The following is a 21137-nucleotide window of genomic DNA, read 5'->3' as shown; positions in this document are numbered from 1 at the left end:
TCCACCATTAGTTAAAAAAAAAAAAGTTTTTGACCCCCCAGGTACAGTTTGATCTCGGAACACAGATTATCTGTATTTCATGAATTCAATTGGAAAATTGTTATCAGAATGGAAGCCAGCAAGCTTCCCAGAACAAGATGTTTTTTTTTTACCTCACATCTTTTCCAATGTGTATACTGTATTGAACTGAATTTATAATGTACTCTGATTTGGGGAAAAGGTGCATGTACTCTACATTAAGTAATTTTATGTGTTTCCCATAATTAATGTCTGCTGTTTGTGTTGCTGTCAGCGCTTGTGTTGTTCTAGTAACTACATTTTTCCTCACATTCAGATGAAGCAGAATTTGACTTTGTTCTTCAGCTTTTTGTAGTGTGTTGATCACTTCTGCTGCACTCTGCGCTCCAAGGGATTGATTGTTTCTTTTGTTGATTATGTTTATCTCTCATTAGAACCTACACGGTACAGGTCCAGAGACGGGCTCTGGAGCAGGAACCATTTCCCCCAGTGAAGTGAGTATGAGTGAGGTGCATCGAAAATCAACCTTGGGACTTTCACCTCTTCTCCATCCCGTCGTCTCGCCCGCGCCATACACGATTCCAGATTGCAGGGGCGTTGACTTTCAGTATACAGCACCCGGCAGAGGGTCCTCCGTGTTGACGGCATGATGTTTGCTGCCGCTGGTTGCTTTTAACAGTGCACGTAATGCTAAAAGCGCATGACATTTGAATTGGAGTAGCACTTAGTGTGGCAGCAGCAGCATCCATCAGTTGATTTACTGCCACTCACTGTTCCCTCCTCCTCCCCAGAAGCGCCTAATTGCAATGTGCATATTAACCTATCTTTTCCAGCCAGGTAACCTTCACTTCTCCATTTCCATGTCCTCGTGCCCTGGCTGGACTCAATTTGCCTTTTTTTCACCCGATTAACAGGATCTTCTTCCTTCTCCTCTTCTAATCTCTGTTGACAATGATTCTCGCTCAGGTGTGATGGGATTCTTTACCCATCGCTTCCTCTTTGCTATGTGTTTTTGCACCATCTTGATGAAGCATGCGCTGAGGATGTACGCTGACAGACTGCATGTGCTGTATCTCGGGTGATGCTGATATATGTAGTGGTGGTGGTGGTGGTGCTGATGCAAGTTTTGTACAGCGGAGCCTCCAAAATCCAACACCATCCTTTCCCTGACGCTAGTCGACCTTAAAAACTAAAATTTCCATTTAGATCAATTACACTACTCAGGATGAACCGAGAGTGGACTATAACCTTTTCAATTTGTAGGTGCTGTCTTGGTCTTAGCAAGCAGCTGCATTGCTAGCTTGACTTGTTCATGATTAGTATTGCCAAACATGAAAGGTTACTGGTTTCATGTAATGTACAATCAATTGAAATATGAGAGGCTATCAACTTACCTGATGACCCCATTGGGTCAAGGGTCATGTTGGCGCTGGTATTAGCAGGCGTCCATATGCAGCCGTCCACGCATCAAACATAACCCTTGATGGGAAGTAGAGAGCTTTTCTTTTTTCTTTCTTTCACCTTTAATTACCAATTGTAATTGAATCAAGGAATTTATTGGTCCATTCATGTATGTTCCTGTTCCACCTGCAGTCGACTGAAATTGACACTAAAGGATCTTTGTGCAATTTGTCACTTTTTTTTTTTTACTCGCTGCTGCCACCACTGGCCCAAAGCGTAACTGCAGCATCTGTGTCAGGCTCGTTCATGGTGCGCGTGCGAGTACGTGCCCGATCTTAAAGCGACAGCCACAGTTGACAAACAAAGACATGACTTTAAATGAGGTAAGAAAAACCTCTCCCTTCCCCAAAGAAACCGTGGAGTGCGTGGGTCCGCACACTCTATTATAAAGGGAACATAAAAGCTGATAAGTGCAGTAAGAGTAAAACAGTCGGGGCTCTTCGTACTCATCTGGCCATTGGTGGAGCATTCATGATGTAGAAAACGCTTTAACATGACCTTTTTAAACGGCACAATGCACCTTTAAAGTGCCCTCGGGCTCATGTTAGGAACAACATGGCTCACCTGTTTGGGTTTTGTCACGACGTTTGCACTTTGCAGTGTGAGCCCGAGAGCACTTTGATGTCAATTTCAGTCAACAGCAGAGGGTAGTGCTGGATCAATTTTCAGCTCCCTAACATGGATGAAATTGGGTAGATACATCTGCTTAATTCTTATTCCATGATAGCAATATTAAGTTAGCAGCATGACCACAGAACAAATAACACTCATATATTAAGGCACCATTATATGATCTATGTAAACACAAACGAAGCCTAAACATCTGGCGGGCTCATTTATGGCAGCTTGAAGACATCTTGTGAAAACAAAAGACATTGTAGACGGTTAATATTTCACAGGTGCTTTCTCTCGGTCTCCAGCCAAAGTACTGTATAAAGAAAAACTAGTACTGTATACACGCTTCACTTTGTATTTGGTACAACCACTGGTAAAGACTAATGGACATTGAAGTTCATGCAAATTCTTGAAAGTGTTCATGTTACAACACTCCCGGGGGCTCCACTGAGCTGCTTTCGAGTCTAAAATATGCAACTTTTTGCTCATGCCGACACAATTTTGGTGAGTTTTTGAGTATTTTAGACCCCCAGGATAAGCAGAGCAAAAAATGGATGTATGGATTCTCATGAACACTAATATGTTTAACTGTGGAGGTTCCGCTGTGCTCTTTTTCCTTCTTCTGCTTGTTGACTTGTCAGTGTCTCTCAACCTGAATTAACTTTCTAACAAAAAGCTTTTCCTTGATTCACCCCGTAGCAGGCTCATGATGTAGAGCGGGGGTAAATGTTTGCTGTTTCTTCTGTACTTTGCAGAGCTCACAGTATGTACAGTGCGTGGCCGGCTGCCTTCAGTTGATGCTGAGGGTCAATGAGTACAGGTTTGCCTGGGTAGAGGCCGACGGGGTTAACTGGTGAGTGAGGCCTCTTTTTACACCGTCATTGTTTTTTTGGTAATATTACTGGTAATTTAAGTATTTTTTGTAATTTTACTGGTAATATTTTCGGTAATGTTTTGACATTCGTAACTGTTATTTAAACAAGTGCAGGAAGAAGAAACTGCTATAAAATGCACACAAAAAAAATCCTAGTTCCTTGACAAGTGAAATTGGAGTCCACTTGTGGCTAGTTCACTTGACATGATTTGGAAAGCCACACAATTTTTTTATATGGTCCATCAGTTGAGAGTGCATGTCAGAGTACAAATCACTGAATTGTCTGTAGACCTTCAGTCATAAAATATGCCGGACATTGTTGCCGTGGCTTGATCCCAGTTCAGTTTTGTCATGGAGACCGTTGGCAGTCCCGCTGTTTCATTTGCATTCGTGTCCGAGTCCATGTGGCCTGTCTGCACATGGTAGTCCCCAGCCATCATTAGGTATAATGGCACGGCAGCATGGAGGCGCGCCGCCGCGGACCTTAGCCATTAGTAAAGCTGCGCACCACAGAGAAGCAGCTCATCAGCATTTGTTTTTGTTGCTTACCCCCTTTGCCTCTCTCCTCAGCCTAACGGCGGTGCTGAGCAACAAGTGCGGCTTCCAGCTCCAGTACCAGATGATCTTCTGCGTGTGGCTGCTGGCCTTTAGCCCGCAGCTGTGTGAGCAACTGCGGCGCTACAATGTGGTGCCTGCGCTGTCTGACATCCTCCAGGAATCTGTCAAGGAGAAGGTCACCCGAATCATTCTGGCTGCCTTCAGGGTATGTGTGGAAAGGAAATTCACCACTTTTCATCTCCAAAAGGCTTCAAAAGTGCGCCCAAATATTCCTAAAGTCTTACACAGCACTTTTAACTTTTAATTGGGCCTCGTGCTTCATCGCCTCCGGGGAGGCAGACTGAAATGACGCTATTAAACAACAGAGGAAGGCGATAAAAGAAACTTAAGTCCATAAAAGATACATAAATACAATTTATATGGGCACACTGCTCGGTCAGCTGCCTTCTGTCATCACTCTATACCGGTCATGAATATTTCCTGACGAGCTGCTTTCGGAGAGCAAAAATCCCCCGTCGTCTCGAAAAGACAAAATATATGAATGTCAAATATTTTAACTCCCCCCATTGCTGCCCTCCAAGCATGCAGCCACTAAAGCAGATGACCACAGCAAGCACAAAATCAATATCATATCCAGTTACTCCCCATATGTAGGCCTGTCACGATAAGAAATTTTGCTTGCCGATAAATTGCTCCAGAAATTATTGCGATAAACGATAATATTGCGCTGTTCATATAATTTTTCCACTAATATATTGGTATAATGAATAAGTCCAAAGAATTCCCACACATGAGCAGTTGCGTTTGGATTTGATACCAGCTCCATTTGTCTGCCTTATTTCCAAATGATGGTTGTCCCTATTACTCAGGACCCTCCTGCTGAATCTGATGCGCCAAATGCGCCGCTGTTGTGCCGGGGTGGTTGCCCCCGAGGAGGTTGGTATCCCCTGCCACGGGATCTTGTGACTTTTATCACATAAAAGTGGTGATTTTTCAAAAATGTTCCTTGTTCCTAACCCTAATCATAACCTTAAACTTAAAAAAATTGGGAAGAAAAACGAAAAAACATCAACATTCATCAGCCGTTTGAGTTTTTTCTATGTATGCTGAGCTTTCCTACTGCGTGCGTGGTCATTGAACGCACCTAGAGTCCATTGCAGAATGCGAGCGTGTTCTTCCTTTTCTTTGGTTTATCTGCGATAAATATTATTTTTCTCGTTACAAAACCTTGTTTCTTAAACTCAAAAACACGCGTGTCTTCTTCATTAACTAACAACTTTGGCACAGCACCGCCTCCAAGAGTGCGTGTCAACTTTGTCAAGATGATTCACTCCTCAATACGCTAAGCACTAGGAGTGTTAGAAAAAATCGATTCGGCAATATATCACGATATTACAGCGTGCAATTCTCGAATCGATTCGGTATGCCCTCGAATCGATTTTTAAACATCAATTTTTTTATTAGAATATTCAACAAAACGTCTTACTTGGGGTTAGGATTCACACATTAAGCATGGAAGAATGTTATATTAATAGAACATTAAGCCTTAATATTTTATTTCAGTGCTGTTCAGACATGAAACAGACTGCAACCTGTTTGTTAAATGCGGTGGCTCAGTTATAAGCCTGAATTTTCAGATAAATAAATACATTTTCATACAAATCTTAGTGTACATGTACAAGTTTACTGATTAGTATTTTCTAAATTTGAGTTAAAAAAAATCGCAATAATCTATTTATAGATTTGTATCGGGATTAATCTGTATCGAATCCAATCGTGACCTATGAATCGTGATACAAATTGAATTGAAAAGTCACACCCCTACTAAGCACGGTTTAGGAGTCAGTCGTGACAGGAAAGTTAACTTATTACCCACCCAGTGTTTTTGGTAAAGCCCGTATCTCAATGAGCAGCACAGGATTGCGAGGGTGTGTGCACGTAACGAGTGTTGCTCATAGCAGTGCAGTAGTCAATGACTATATACTATACTATACTATACTATACTGTACAAAGATCTGTCTGCACTTCAGAGCTAATTGAATAGTTGAGTACAATTGAAGACTCTCTCTTACCGGACGGAGCCCCGTGTGGCGGTCCATAAATGCAAAAAAACAACCATTTCAGCCTTAAGTTCCTGACTGGAAAAACGGCCACAAGAGCGGGGGCCGATACCAGTATCGATATCAGTCGCGAGTATTGATACCGTGAAATGTGTCCTGGTATCGGTACTCGCCCATCCCTAGTAATAACCTTAGTTTATAGGCCTCATTACACATGGACATTAAAGCTTGATTACATTTGAACTCTGTTGCTAACCAAAAAAGTAGCTCCTAGCAAAGCAAGTAAAGTGCACAAATTATTTACTGCACTACTAAGATAGACGCATCCCTTTGCCTATCAGACAAAAAACTGTAGCCATCCTCCCTAATGTTCTGTTCGTTACACAACACTGAGGCTGCTTTAATCTAGTGTCGCTCTACCTTCACCTCATTGACAATATTGCTTCATTCCCACAATAAAGGCGGTGATTCTCACCTGAGGATTCTTCAACAAGTTGCTTGGTTCCAAATTGGTATAGATTTGTTCTCATTAATGCTTTTCCAGTGCATCACAAGACTGCTTAAAAATCAGTATGCAGCAAGCTGATTGCTTGCTAAATCAAATCATTGGGGGGAAAGAAAGGCATGCATTTTGAGATTTAAAAATGCTTATTTGCGAGCTTTGTCCAGATGACCCTGTAGTGCAGGGCACAAAAGCTGGGATGAATAGTGCATGATTATGTGACAGAGTTGAAGCTGAGCTGCATTTGATCGCAGCAGCAAGCTTATGTGAACACTCACTGACAGACAGCAGCACTTCCATCACGCCGCTAATTCCCATTCAGCATTTTATCCACGAGCGAAACACTGAGGGACGTTTACATTGTGACTGACGTACCGCGGCTCATTAAAAGCAAAGACGGCGGTGAATAGAGACCAAGCAGATGTTCTTCTCAATGTGTTGTGAACAGAAGGATGGCTCGTTGTGTCTATCCCTTACATAAATATGTATTTTTTTGGGGGTAAAAAATAACGTAGGGATCTCTGAATTCTTTCCATCCAAATACTCATCTGCTTGTATCGTTGTTTCTCCCAAATGTCCTCATTAGCGAATGAATCCACCGAGACTGCCAGGTCCTTCAAATTGTACACAAAAAAGCTGTCCTGCTGTCTCTGCTGCTGTGGTCACCGCCTTAATTCTTAATGCTGTTCAGATACCACATTACTTACCGTATTCACACAATTTAACATTAAATATCAACTTTTTGCCATTCATTTTCAATGGGACTGACGTTGAACATTTTCTGATGCATGGTTCACACAGCAAGATTTTAAAATTGTCGGCTGACTTCCAAACTGTGACAGGACACCACACGTGAAGACAAAAAATCACGGGAGTAACAGTTTTGAAAGTACCCTGTGTGGTTTGTGGCCACACTGCACATTCAACACACCACACACGAGCCGAGTTTATTTATGAATGTGACGGGAAGTCTCGCAAAACCTCTCGAGATTAAACGTGACTTCCGAGTCAACAACCATGCAGGACCAATCGCGATACAAACTGGCCGAAAAAGCGTCTTAAAAAGAAAAGGCGTTGTTTAAATGAGTGTAAATGAGTGTAAATGGGCTCTGGGCGGCGAGGCATCGCTTGCCCTCGGTGCTGGCGGCACGGGTTCGCGTGTATAAAAAAATTATTTGAAGGAAAAAAAAAAAGGAATGTAATAGCATAAGCACAGACTTTCTGCGGCTTCCTGATTGGCTGCACGTCACTGTCACACGGAGCGAAGTCGGGCCAAAACAATCCAAAATGTCCAGGTCCTTTCGAGCGCCGATATCGGGATGTGCCGTGTTGACGGCAGAATTATCTGTTAAGATTATCGTTTGTGTGTCGGTGCGTCCTTACGATTGTCGGAAGGGGAAAATCGGGGCTAAAATCGGGCCAATTCTCCTACCGTGTGAACCAGGCTTAAGTCCCACTTTCTACTTTCAACTGATCATTATTACCAGCTGTCTCGTACTGCTCAGTGGCACAGTTGGTAAAGTGCATTGTCCAGTACCCAGGAGGTCGTGGGTTTGAATCCTGAAGTGATATACATGTATACCAAATGACTAGCATTTCAAGAAATGCATTATAATTTCACTGAACTGATTAAATGCACGTGCTAGACGACACTTTTCAATACAAATACACCATTAGCCATAATTGTGAGCACGTCACTTAGCTCACTGGTAAAACATCCGTACCCCCCAATTTCAGAGTAGTCATTATACAGCAAGTTAACATGTCATTTGAAATGAAAATGTTTTCCTCAATATTAATTCATCCATATTTTTAGCTTTTACTACACTCGATTACCCGATTACATACATTGTCACAGCCACTTCCATATTCACAACGGCATAGTGATTAAAGCAAATAACTGGCATGTGGAAGGTCAGGGTTTGATTTATGTTTGGAGCACATTTTAGCACAGCTTCAATTTCACATAATAGTCACTTATTTAAATAATTTGGCCCAAAATATTTTCACAATAGCCTTTTTATCTGACCATTTTATGACTGAAACATTTTTTTAAATGAGTAATTCACATTCAAACTAGGGATGCACCGAAATGAAATTTTTTGACGGAAACCCGAAAATGAGAAATGCTTGGCCAGAAACCGAAACGCTGAAAAAATGTATGCGATTGCACTTTATAGTCAATGTAGTTCGCACGGGCGTGCACGGATGCGTGCGATGTTGATAACAAGTTTGTATTTGGAGCGGGACACGGTGCAGCGCACTTAAATTCCGCACATTCACATATTCACCAACGTTTAAACGGGTGCTGGGGGTGGGGGGGTGTCTGGGGGTGGGGGGGTGTCTGGGGGTTTGGGGGCCTGGGGGCGGCTGGGTTGGGGTGGATGGGGGGGCGGGGGGGTGGCGTAGGGGTTGCGGGGTTTTTGGGCCGGCGGGGTGCCTGGCGGGCCTGCAGTGCCCTGTCCTGCTGCGTTGGGTCGGGGGCGCGGGCCGTGTTGGGGTGGGGGGCGCTCTTGCTCCTGGGTTTGCTCTCCGGCCGGTGGCCCTGGCGGGGCCCGGGGGTCGTCCTTTGGCGCTGCCGCGGCCTGGGGAGCCCTGAGGTCTTGCGCTTGCTCTGTCCTGGCAGGGGTCGACGGCTCCCCTCTTTGGTGGAGATTTTCATGCATGCCAGATCCACCACACCAGCATCTATCGAAACTCAGACACAATCTGCTTCCTCCTCAGGTCATTGAATCGGTGGAGGCTGGTGTCTGTGGATCTCACTCTGCTTCGTCTGTCCTTCCTTCCTTTCCTCAGTCTCTCCTTTGGTCTCTTGAGGTCTCCCTGATTTTTTTTTTGGATTTGTTGGAATTTAGATGTTTCTGGGGTTGAGGAAGAATTCTGGTGGGTGGCCCGGTAGGTGGTGTCTGGTCGGTGCTGGATTTCACTTTCCTTTGTTTTCTTTGGTCCCCTCGGGTCTCCTGACGGCGGTGTTCGGTTTAGGTGAACAGTATTTTTTCTAATAGGTTTTTGGTGAGCTAACAAATACACGCACGCACGCACATACACACGCACATACACACGCACATACACATACTCACCCACATACAAAAAAAAAATGAAATAATATATATATATATATATATATATATATAAAAATAAAAAGAGCAATGATGATGACATTACCGAATGAACAATACTGAGCTCTTTAAAATATATATATATAAAAATAAATAAATACATTTCTTTGCACCAATTAATCGGCTTTGGGAACGGACTGCAAAGTCACACACAGCGTCCTGTACAGGTCTGTAGTCACCCGGAGTTGGCGTTAAGTGTTCCTGTGTTAAAAATTGTTGATAGCAATAGTGCTAGCATTAGCTAATGTATTTAGCATGGCCATCGGGATGTAAGTGAAAAAGTAGAAGAGCTCGAGGGGCTCTAATCAAAGAAAAAAAGGAAGGCGCTGGTGGAGAAATAGTGGCAGTGCAGTACTCGGCAGTACTGTATTTTTTCTATCCGCTGAAATGTTATACACCAAGTGACGCCCCTCTCCTCCGGTGTGTGCAATGAAGCTGCTGCGACCGACTGGTACAAACTCACAGTGAAACGTCAGCAAGGCGGACACTCGCCCCCACATTCGCTGTTTCATTCAAACAGACGCTTGCTTGCAGCGGTTTTTTGCTTGCGTTACCTATTTCGGGCATATTCTTTCGGCTTTAATTTCATTTCGGCCGAATGTTTTCGGTGGCCGAAAATTTTGTGCATCATTAATTCAAACCCAAAAACATTTTGTAATACTTTCTTTCACTCCTATGTTTACACGTGTTTTATGTTTTTTTTTGTTTTTGTTTTTATGCATGAGCATACAGAAGCTTTGATACAGCCTTTGACCTGAAGAGGTGGCTTAAAACAATGGTAGTTTTTTTCAAAAAACTGTCAGAAGATGCCAGCAGAGTATAAGAGATCAGCCAGGGCCATGTTGCAACAAGCTCTTTTTGCTATTGTTTTTACCAGGAATGTGAACAATGATGAAACTTAGTTATATTCTAATGCTAATTGCTGCAAAACGTAAACAGATCAGATCAGACAAAATCCCGTAAAACAGCCGGGAGCGAAGGGGGTTGCTTCAGTTAAAATGGCTGGGAGTGAATGAGTTAACTAACACCTTAGCTGTTCACAATGGGAACTCCTGCAAGCCTTTCATCAATAGTTTTCAGACTGGATTTGGGTTTTGAATTTACTGCAATTTTGGTAAAACTCATCAGGTTGCCATTTGGATCCCATGTTAACCTAGATTCTAATGTCAAACTTCAACCAATGGAAACACGTAGAATTGAACACATCAAAAGAAATATTACCTAGCTTACAACTGTTAAAACGTGCACACAAATGAAACTTCACGATGATTCATGGAGACAACATTTCAAAATGGGCAAACATAAGATTTCATTATTCATTGTTCTGTTGCAAAATAAGACGGTCAGGTTTCTGGGAAAAAGTTTTTTTTTGGGGCTGTCTGTTTGCAGAAGGGAAACAGCCCGCCTGGTGGCCACCCACCCCCACCCCCACCTTGGCGTGTCTGGGACACAGAAATGAAATTCCTTTGTTTGTGATGAGGTTGTAAAAGTTACAACCAGCCGATAATCATTACGGTATCTATACAGTGTGTGTGTGTGTGTGTGTGTGTGTGTGTGTGTGTGTGTGTGTGTGTGTGTGTGTGTGTGTGTGTGTGTGTGTGTGTGTGTGTGTGTGTGTGTGTGTGTGTGTGTGTGTATATGCATGCGCATAAGTACGTGTATTGTACATATGTATATATGTACTGTACAGTATGAAGATTGCATATATGCACCACATAACCCCCAGAAAAAGCAAAATCCTGATATTTGTACTTGTTCAACAAGCACCCTTTAATAAATGAATTATGTGTTTGTTTCCACGTGGAGATGCTAACTATAACATTAGTCAGTGGTCGCAAATCTATTAATTCCCAATGATTTGTCCCCTGGCAGAATCTCCTGGAGAAGTCGTCGGAGCGGGAGACCCGCCAGGAGTACGCGCTGGCTATGATCCAGTGTAAAGTGCTGAAGCAGCTGGAGAACCTTGAGCAGCAGAAGTACGATGACGAGGACATCACAGAGGACATTAAGTACCTGCTGGAGAGGCTGGGAGAGAGCGTGCAGGATCTCAGGTGTCCATTGTCAATTTTAGGGTTTGGAATTTGCTAGACTTAATCTTCTGAAAGACTCGACTTGACTTTGACTTAGTATTCGTGTGATTCAATTTGACTTGGACTTGAACTACATAACCTGGTAAGTCTTACCTTGCCTTATTACACTTGAAAATCTGCATTTACAAGGTAGTACCAATAGAGTGCAGAGGCCACTTCATAAAAAACAAGTTACCAGCTCAGCTTTTGAAAACAGGTGAGCTGTGATTGGTCATTACCTGAGTCCTGTGATGTCATTTACACTTGACAGCAAGTGGCAAAGAAAAAAATTCAAGGAGCTAGCGGAATGTAGCTCAATGTAATAGAGTAAAAGTAGCCTTTCTTAAAAAGAATACCTAGGTAAAAGTCAAATGTATAAGTAAAGATGTAAAAGGTTATTAACTCATTCACTCCCAGCCAATTTCACTGAAGCAACCCCCTTTGCTCCTTGCTGTTTTACTGGATTTTGACTGATTTTGCAAAGTCCACAGAATATTATTTTCTATTGCTATAAAAACATGGGGATCCTACCAAAAGAAAGATTAGAGTCTCTTTTTTCATCAGGAAAAAAAAGAACATTTGTATCTGTTTCCGTTTTGCAGCAGGTAGTTAGTAGTAATAGTTTCATCATTGTTCACAAACCTGTTGAAAACACTGGGGAAATGAGCATGTTGCAACTTGGCCCTGGCTGATCTCTTATACTCTGCTGGCCGTTGTTTGTAATAACTACCGTTGCTTTAAGCGACCTCTTCAGGTCAGAGGCTGTATCCAAGCCTTCTGTATGCTCTAGCATAAAAAAACAACCTAATAAATGTATAAATACATTTTTGGGAGTGCAGGACAAAGTATTAAAAAAACTTATTTATACGTTTTTGGGTTTGAATTAGTTAAGTTAACGTTGCAAAGTCAGTGTAGCTTGTTACTCCACACCAATAGATGTCATGACTGTAAAACTTGCTTTACCCAAGTCATTGCTAAATTTAGTCGGGACTTTGTTAAATTTTGCGGCACACGACTTGCACATATGTGATTACTCCCACCTTCAGTATAAGCCAATCCAATCAACACTAAAGGTCACCCTTCTGGTGTTTTGTGTAAACGACAGCTCGTTCGACGAGTACAGCTCCGAACTCAAGTCAGGCCGCCTGGAATGGAGCCCGGTGCACAAGTCTGAGAAATTCTGGCGGGAGAATGCCGTTCGCCTCAACGAGAAGAATTATGAGCTGCTCAAGTAAGACTTAAGTGCATACCTTTTGATCCATTTTGTCTTTTTTTCTGGGACTATTTGAAACATAAGTAGTGTATTTTCGCAAATAGCTGCTCTCATGTACAATTAGTCATAGATTCAGCCTTCCATCCATTTTCTATAGTGCTTGTCCTCAATAGAATTGCAGATGTCCTGGGGCCTAATCCAGCTGACTTTGTTTGATAAATGCATTCCTGGTTGTGTTCAGTTAGTTGATTAGCTTCCACATTTGTTTCTGTAAACAATCAAGTTTACGCTTATTTTGTATGTGTATACCTTTAGTAAATCAGGCCCATAGACTACTGTGCAAAAGATAATTTTTCGTAACCATACTTGAGCGCAGATTTTTGCCATGGCCGAAAAGAAAAATACAAAAGAAAATAATAACAGTAACAGTATATAACAACAGTATGTTAGAGAGCTGTTAGCTAGTTAGTTGGCAGACTACTTCCTGCTTAATGGAATGGAAGATTTCATACCACACTGCTTTATCCAGATTCAGACAACATTTTAAGACTCTTCTTTGGCCAATGCAGCCCCTCTCCCATGTTTTGTGGAGATGAGTTTTGTAATTTGAATTTTTTTTTTAATATAGCCCTCTGGTGTAAAATAGTACAGATTGTATCAGTATGTCATATTTGTCTGCAGCAGAAAATTGAACCCAGTCTGCATTTGATTGGACAAACTCTCATTGGAGTAATGAAACACCCATTCATATTGTTCTAGTCACATGTTTTCTTTGGCTATTAATATTCATGTCAAAATCCTTACCTTTCCAGAATGGGCACCTCTGGTTAGTCCTTAGCTTAGCTTTTCACCTCTAGGGAAAAAAAATAGTTAGGAAAAGGGATATACCAGGTTCATACTTTTGTACACATGCTTGTACTTGTAAAAACACTCTAATACTGGACACATGCGATTCCAGCTACAGAATGCAAAAACATCATAGAAGGGCTAACGAATAGCGGGATAAAACGTTAAATAGCAAATATTTGAACACAAACAACGCGGCAACTTATACAAAGATGATGTGGTTTTTCATTAAATGTATTTATTATTTCATTAACTCAAGTTTATTCCTGAAAAAGTTGCAGCTGTATTAAAGTGCTGTGAATAACAACGATTGGACTTAAAGCATAAAACAATAAATGATATTAGTTATTATTAAATGACTGATCAATAATCGCAACAAAATAGTATTACATTGATAAATTATGTTTGAGTGAAAAGTATTCCATGTTCAAAAACTTTTTGTTTTCCAACAATATTTTAATTAAACAAAAAACAATATTGCAAGACATTATGGCATTTTCAAGTATCCATACTCCGAATCGGTGATCACTTAAATGTAAGTGCTTGAATGTTCACCCTCTTCAGGATCTTAACCAGACTCCTGGAAGTGTCTGATGATCCTCAAGTCATAGCAGTGGCGGCCCACGATGTTGGCGAGTACGTGCGGCACTACCCACGCGGCAAGCGGTAAGATGTTGACTTTTGTTTTGCTTTCCATGCTGTATCCTCACCTTTTTTCTTCTTGCCTTCCAGGGTGATTGAGCAGCTGGGCGGGAAGCAGCTGGTGATGAATCACATGCACCACGAGGACCAGCTTGTGCGCTACAACGCCCTGCTGGCCGTGCAGAAGCTCATGGTCCACAACTGGTATGAACACCACGACAGACATTTAGGGCATACTCACACTAGGCCATGTGTGCTATACTTGGGCCCAATTGACACCACGAGGCTGCATTAAGTAGTATACATATATACAGGTGCTCGACAAAAAATGTGAGTATCCTCAAAAAGTTTAATAATTTCCGTAATTCCATTAAAAAATTCTAACTTTCATAGAATATAGATTCAGGGCACCCAAGTTATAAATTATGTGATTTCAAGTATTTATTTGTTTAATTTTACATTATTTGAGCTTCCAGCTCATAAAACCCATGAAAAATGGATGTCAAAAAATTTGAATAATGTGAAGAAATCAACATGCATACTTCCCAGTGTTTTGCATGGACAAAAAAAAGATGGATGGATGCTATTTTCAAAACGATATGTCAATCTTCAATGGTTGGTTGGATTCCCTTTGCCTTAATCATTGCCTCGATGCGCCGTGGCATTGCCTGGGGGTCCTGGAAGCCCAGGCTTTCTTGGTGCTTGCTGTCAGCTCTTTGTTCTTGGGTCTTGCGGCCCTCATTTTGCTCTTGATATAGTACTGTATTTCAAGAGGAAAAATGAGGGCCATAATACAGCACAATATAATACAATACAACTTGCGACTTAATTGCTCGACAACAAGTCGAGGTGACAGTGGACAAGATAGCCGTCCATTGCTGGATCTCTCCAATGCAAGCCGGCGAGACTTCCTTGTTCGCCGAGCCGCTCACTCGACCATTAAAAAGCAGTTTGCAACGGCGAAGTACAACCCAAGACACGCTAAGGGGGTATATTTTTATAAAATGTTCTTGAAATCTATTTGGGTGGTGGCCAGTTTACTTGGGTGGCCCGCCCAAGAATTAACACGGTGTGGGAAACACTGGACTGCACTTCATCATCAGACCAACGTGAGCCCTTTGCTGCTGCCATCTCTTTGCTAGGGACGCTCTGGTTGTTGTATGGTCAACAGTTCTGGTTGTTCGCTATATACGTCGCACGTACGTACGTGACGTCATGATTACGTTTCGCTGTGCGTATGTGCGGCCAACCGTACCTTTCTCTGGCCCACCTCTCCCAATCGTGCTAAACTGGAGATCCGAGCCGTACTCGGGCGCGGATCGATTACGCTCACACTACCGGACTTTAGCAGCAAGTGTGCTTGGGCACGGTACAATGGCCCTAGTGTGAGTGTGCCCTAAATTAATAGCAGCTGAAAAAACAGTAAGAACAAATATGTTCCTGCACGTTTTGGCCTCTTGGGGGCAGTGTGGTGCCATGCATCCATGGTGTACACACTTAAAGAAATACAAGACTTATGGAAAACTAACCAGCTATTCAGTGAAATGGTTCATTTCAACTCTTCCCGGAAAAAAAGGCCAATTTATGTTGAGCGATTATGATTTTATAGTATTCTGTATTAATATTTTTGCATTAAGTATAGTATCGGCCATTTTGGACAGTCACGTGATCATCGTGACGTATCGTGTGCGAAAAATATTGAACATTGAATGACATGGCTGCCAGTGACAACAAAGAGACTCACGAGGAATTATTGCGTCCCACGGCGGACATGACAGGTGGAATTACGCCCTATAGCAAAGAAGCACGTCAGTACAGCCACGGAGGAATAGCCAAAGATTTGCGTCCAGCCAAAAGTCGCATTAAACTGGCCGGTCGGCTCATAGCGAGTCGAAGTTGGGGAGCGTCTGCAAGTTGCGTGTTACAGAAGCTCAAATAACCTGGACGATAAACTTGTTGTGTGCTAAGCACGCTTTAGCCTACATTAGGAGAGGCAACTCCCCACCGCCCCACCCCAACACGGAATGACATGATCCCTGACGTAATGTGGATTTTACTCTGATCAGAATTGCCGCAGTAATTGGGATAGAAGACGGTCTTTTTCGTGCCCATTACGTCATCAAACTCCCATTGAAATGAACAAAGGCGGATTTCGTTTATGCACGGGATGCGTCATAGCGATCACGTGACCAGGATAATGGCGTTCACCACGGTATGTTCTTATTTTGATAATAATCGGTTAAAAAAAAAATCTGGGAATAAGTAGCCAGAGATATTTACACTTTTACTCTTTATACACAATGCCTAATTCAATACTGGAAAATGAGTTATAAGTCTTGTATCACTTTAAAGTGAGTACAGAAGAAAGTTACGATTGAATTCACCTGTGGGTATGTGTTCCCACAGCATTTGTGTGTGAATATTCGTTATTTGAAGTGAAAACACTCCCAGTCGATGCTAACTTCCTGTTAGCATTTGAATGGGATCCTCCCTTCACTTTTAGCATTAGTGCTTGGCTAGCGATGTTTTAAAAACAAAGCATGTTTTGTATTTAAATATACAGTAGATTTAATCCTTATTGTCGTGTGTTTAGTTTTACAGTACAGTTCACTCCAACTGGGGTGTCATTAAACAGCTTAAAGTACACTTAGGGACAACCGAATAACCAGAATAACGCTACACACTTGCTAGTTGCTAATGCTACGCAAGCAATGCAAGCAAAATGGTGCATTCAGGGTACTTTCACAGCGTCTGAAACTTTGGTTTTCTTTGATTATAACGTTTTAAGGGGAAAATAATCTGCCATTTGGCCCACTTGGCCGATTGTTTTGGCAGATGTTTGAAAGGCAATAATCGGCCGATTATAATCGGGCGGGCCCTAGTATTTTCAAAACGATATGTCAATCTTCAGTAGTTGTTTGGGAGTCCCTTTGCCTTAACCACTGCCTCGATGTGCCGTGGCATTGCCCGGGGGTCCTGGAAGCCCAGGCTTTCTTGATGCTTGCTGTCAGCTTTTTGTGGTTGGGTCTAGTGGCCCTCTTGCTAGTACTGTATTACAACGAGGGAAAACGAGGGATACACGGCTGTGTTTCTGGGTGTTGTGGATAAATGAGCACGTGGTGATATCCTTTACACATTGATGTTGGTTTTTGATGCAGTGCCACATGAGGGATCAAAGTTGATGCAGGGATTTCTCCATATTCTCTGAACCTTTTGATGATATGGACCGTAGACGATGAAATCTCTAAATTACTTGCAATTGTATGTTGAGGAACATTGTCCTTATATTGTTCGACAATATTTTCACGCACTTGTTCATGTTTTGTTTCCACACACAACATTTTTTTATCAATGCTTCAATGTCAGATTGTTTGCTGTCCATGACCTAGCTATTTTTTTCTCTACAAAGTTACGCTTAAAATATGGCCTTCCTCTGCTGTCATGGCAACACAGAGTGGAGTGTTTTAAAGACATTGCTCTTGTTTACCCTGGCTTTTTCATCTTGACTTTGTTTAGTGTTTTTTTTTTATGTGATTTTGATGACTGTTCAATTCACACCAGCTACTATTGTTGACACCCCCACCAGAGAGCAAGCAGGAAGACCTACATTGAAAATTGTAGTTGCCCCTCAGCTCGATGAACAGGCAAAACGTTTTCAGATGGCTGCTTCGCGTTATTTGCAGATTAGTATTATTGACAGACGCTGTTTGCCTTGTACCGTGAAAACTCGATCCGCTTGCCAAGCGAGCCAATTCGAAGATTTAACAGTTGAGCTCTGTTTCTTCTTTCAGGAGCTTTGGTTTGGCTTGACTCAACATTCAGGACTTATGTGTCTGTGTCCTAAAGCTCTTCCTTCCAAAGTCTCAGAGAGAACTATTTTCTCGGTGTGACATGGCTTGGAAACAGTATACAGTAGATCTAAAAATTCTATACACCCCTGTTAAAATGACTGAGTTTTGTGGGAAAAACAAAACAAAACGAGAGACCAAAATAAATCATGTTTTTTGCTCAACATATAAACCTACACATATAAAATGCAATTGCACTTACAAGTACATACATATGTCGACAATATATTTACATGCAGTACATATGCACATACGCTAACACATTTATAAATCATTATACCCTCATACTCGCACGTAATATTTTCATCACACTCAAACTAATACATCCCACACCGACCTATACCTGATTTCTATTTTTGGACACAAGTGGTTCAAACTTTTTCAGTTGCGTTCCATAATTGTTCCGCAAATTAACACCTCAAACAAAACGTCTGTTCTTGTTTTGCAGCTTGTATCCCCTTAAGTCAAAGCAATTCTCTCTCATTTCCCACAGTATTCTGGCAGTGATTATAAAGTCGCTTATTATGTATTTTGTACATTATTACAGTATAGCTTCATTGATTAATCATTTGTATTGCTTTTTTTGTAGTTTGAAAACAAGGTCATTGTTTTGTTGGTTTTAAATATTGTATTATAGATTACATCAAAGATGGCAACGACAAAAAAGACGTATTTTGGAGAGAAATAAAAACAAACAACTGCAATTATGTGATTGCACAGGAAAGTCATATTACAACAGCTGAGCCTTTCGGCGTTCATAGCAATTTACTATCGTACTCGAAAAATTTCACAGATCATTGGTCTTATTCATTTCCATACCTACTGTATGCCATTGAAATGCCATGGAGCCTTGGGTACAATACTTGTCATTTAGAGAAGTACTTTCACACTGCTGGTAGAAGTTTATTTTCCCACCGTCTGAGGTAGTATCGGAACCATGACAAGAGACTGATGAAGGCGGATAAATGCCAGACATTCCCCCAACCGTCGCTTTCTTGAGCGTTGCAAGAGACATTTGATATTTGGAGTCGCAGCGCGGCGAGTGTCGTCGAGCCACTTGTGCAAATGTTACTCGCCAGGAACAAGAGAGCAAAAGGGGATATCTGGCAAAATCATATTGTAAAGTTCAAGACTTGATGACGGCAGACGACAGTATCAAATATAATATGTTCAAATATCAAGTGTTTGAAGGATCAGGAAATTCCACTGATGAGAAGTATAATGGAACCTATGACGTCCAAAACGTTACCCATAGGAAATAATAGAAATAATGTTCTAAGGAAGTAGAAAATGAATTTAACCGCTTTTAATATTTAGACAAAATGCTAATTTTTAGCTAAGATTTGTTTGTTGTCGTTTCAAACTCCCGATGATTGTTTCCCTGCACAGGTGTTGGTCAAATTGGAAATGTTAAACATAGTGCTAAAATTAACATATACCATAGTGCTCAAGTTTTGATCATATTTATTTCTTAACCATAAATGCTAAGCTAACAACTTTCATTGTTTTCCGTCCCAATTTTGGTCAAAAAACATACTGTGCAGTGCCGTCATAAATAGTGCTCAACTTTATATGTATTGATTGTTTTTACCAAATTGTAGTGCAAACATAAGTATAGTTATATAACTATATAGATCATGTTTTGATCATGTTGGTAATCTTAGAATATCCAAAGCCGAAATCTTAAAATGCGGAGTCAGCGTGAGGCGTTTTGAGTGCCTTTTAGGTGGAAACGGGCAACACAAGTGAAAGCCCGTTTGCTAAGATGTAAAAACAAAACACGCCATTTTAAAAGTAATGACAAGTAACTGCAAGGGCAAGCCTCGATTTTTAACAAAATGCAAACAAAACAGCAAAAATGACTATCATAAATCCTGAGCTGATGTCAGCAGTTCAAACTCTTGGCGTTTCAATGCGATTCTTTGTGCCAAAAGAATACACCGTTGCGCGGTGATGAACATCATAGCGCTCAACTTTCAAAATTTGAGAAAAAACAACTATAAAGAGAGATCAATAATTCTGTAGCTAATTTCTGCACTGATTTTGGTTGAAATAAAAAAATGCATGATGTTGTGCTGTAATATTCGACAACGTTTAGAAATGTACAACAAAAGCACCTTTATGAATATTTCGTGGTGCTCAAATGTTTATAGAATTTCTTCATATTCAATTCTTGTGTAAGTAAACAACTGTAGAGGTCAATCAACAAGATCTTATGTTGCAAAGTTAAGCGTTTAGCACCAGTTTGTGGTACACATGCAAAGTTAGGCTAACCACTGTTCTTTGATTGCTCTGGTTTTCCTGAAAATGTTGGTGGAATTCTGAAATGTTTGACTTCTAACCTGTCGCACAGTACATAAAAATAAACATTTTGAAGCTATGGCAAAAATAATTGGGTTTAAGCATTTACCAATTAGCATAAACAATGAGCATTTCTGACATTTTGTTTCTTTTTAAAAAAAAAATGCTAGCATTTTTTTGTTAGTTTGGCGGAACTGTGAGTTAAATGTCTAGCTAAAGTTAAGCTAACCTTCCCAAGTTCCCACTCACACGAGGCAAACGGAACAAGTTGGTGCTTTAATTGAGATGGTTGCTAATTAGTTTGATGGCTTTGTTTTTCAGGGAGTACCTGGGCAGACAGCTGCAGTCCAGCGACCAGCAACAAGCTCCTGCCGTGGCGGCTCGAAGCTGAACTGTGGGAATTGTGTGTGTTCATGCGTATGTGTGTGTGTTCTCTATTTAATGACTCACAAGATGAAGAAAGGCATCATTCCCATTCCCAATTAGCCTTTCATGTCGTGTTGTGCAATGTCTGTGGTTAAATGTATAAAATGTGATGTAAATCTTAGCTGTTTAAGATTGTGTATGATCTGCCCTCAATAAAGGCGATGAAGTACGCCACATCTGTGCGCCTTGGTGCTTTCATTGTCCCCACTTGAGCTGTTGCTACGGCGACAGGAGGTTGCTACCTTTTAAGATGAATGAATTTCCCAGTCAGCTTACATTTAACAGCTTTTCAAATGGAGAGTGTGGCAGGTGATGAGATGCGGTTGGTGTGAATTTCTCTTTTCACCACTACAGTGTGTCACAAAAAAGTGAGTCCACCTATCCCATTTCTGCAGATATGTATTCATATCTTCTCATGGGACGACGCTGAAGAAAAAATGACACTGACACAATGAAAAGTAGTCCGTGTACAGTTTAGAGTGGTGTAAATTTTAACGTTCCCACAAAATAACTCAAAATACAGCCATTAACAGCTAAACCCCAGGCAACAAAAGTGAGTACTGTACACCCCTAAGTGAAAATGTC

The 21137-nt window shown here is 41.4% G+C and overlaps 1 protein-coding gene across 2 annotated transcripts in view; it reads left to right on the top strand.

Annotated features, from left to right (window-relative positions):
• Positions 1-20728, top strand: part of atp6v1h (ATPase H+ transporting V1 subunit H) — a 37134-nt gene extending 16406 nt beyond the window's left edge. The window contains exons 8-15 of one of the 2 annotated variants that reach the window (XM_086096137.1): positions 453-512; positions 2850-2947; positions 3539-3731; positions 11080-11258; positions 12382-12507; positions 13900-14001; positions 14068-14181; positions 20448-20728. In XM_086096137.1, coding sequence (XP_085952263.1) covers positions 453-512; positions 2850-2947; positions 3539-3731; positions 11080-11258; positions 12382-12507; positions 13900-14001; positions 14068-14181; positions 20448-20517 — 942 coding nt within the window. In that variant the 3' untranslated portion in view covers positions 20518-20728. The remainder of the gene's footprint in view (positions 1-452; positions 513-2849; positions 2948-3538; positions 3732-11079; positions 11259-12381; positions 12508-13899; positions 14002-14067; positions 14182-20447) is intronic. The other variant, XM_086096145.1, reaches the window with a different exon arrangement.
• Positions 20729-21137: the final 409 nt, after the last annotated feature.

This window comes from Leptonotus elevatus, chromosome 1, assembly GCF_054856555.1.
Source record: "Leptonotus elevatus isolate MCC_2025b chromosome 1, RoL_Lele_1.0, whole genome shotgun sequence".
NCBI lineage: Eukaryota > Metazoa > Chordata > Actinopteri > Syngnathiformes > Syngnathidae > Leptonotus > Leptonotus elevatus.
This window is presented reverse-complemented; position numbering and strand designations above follow the sequence as displayed.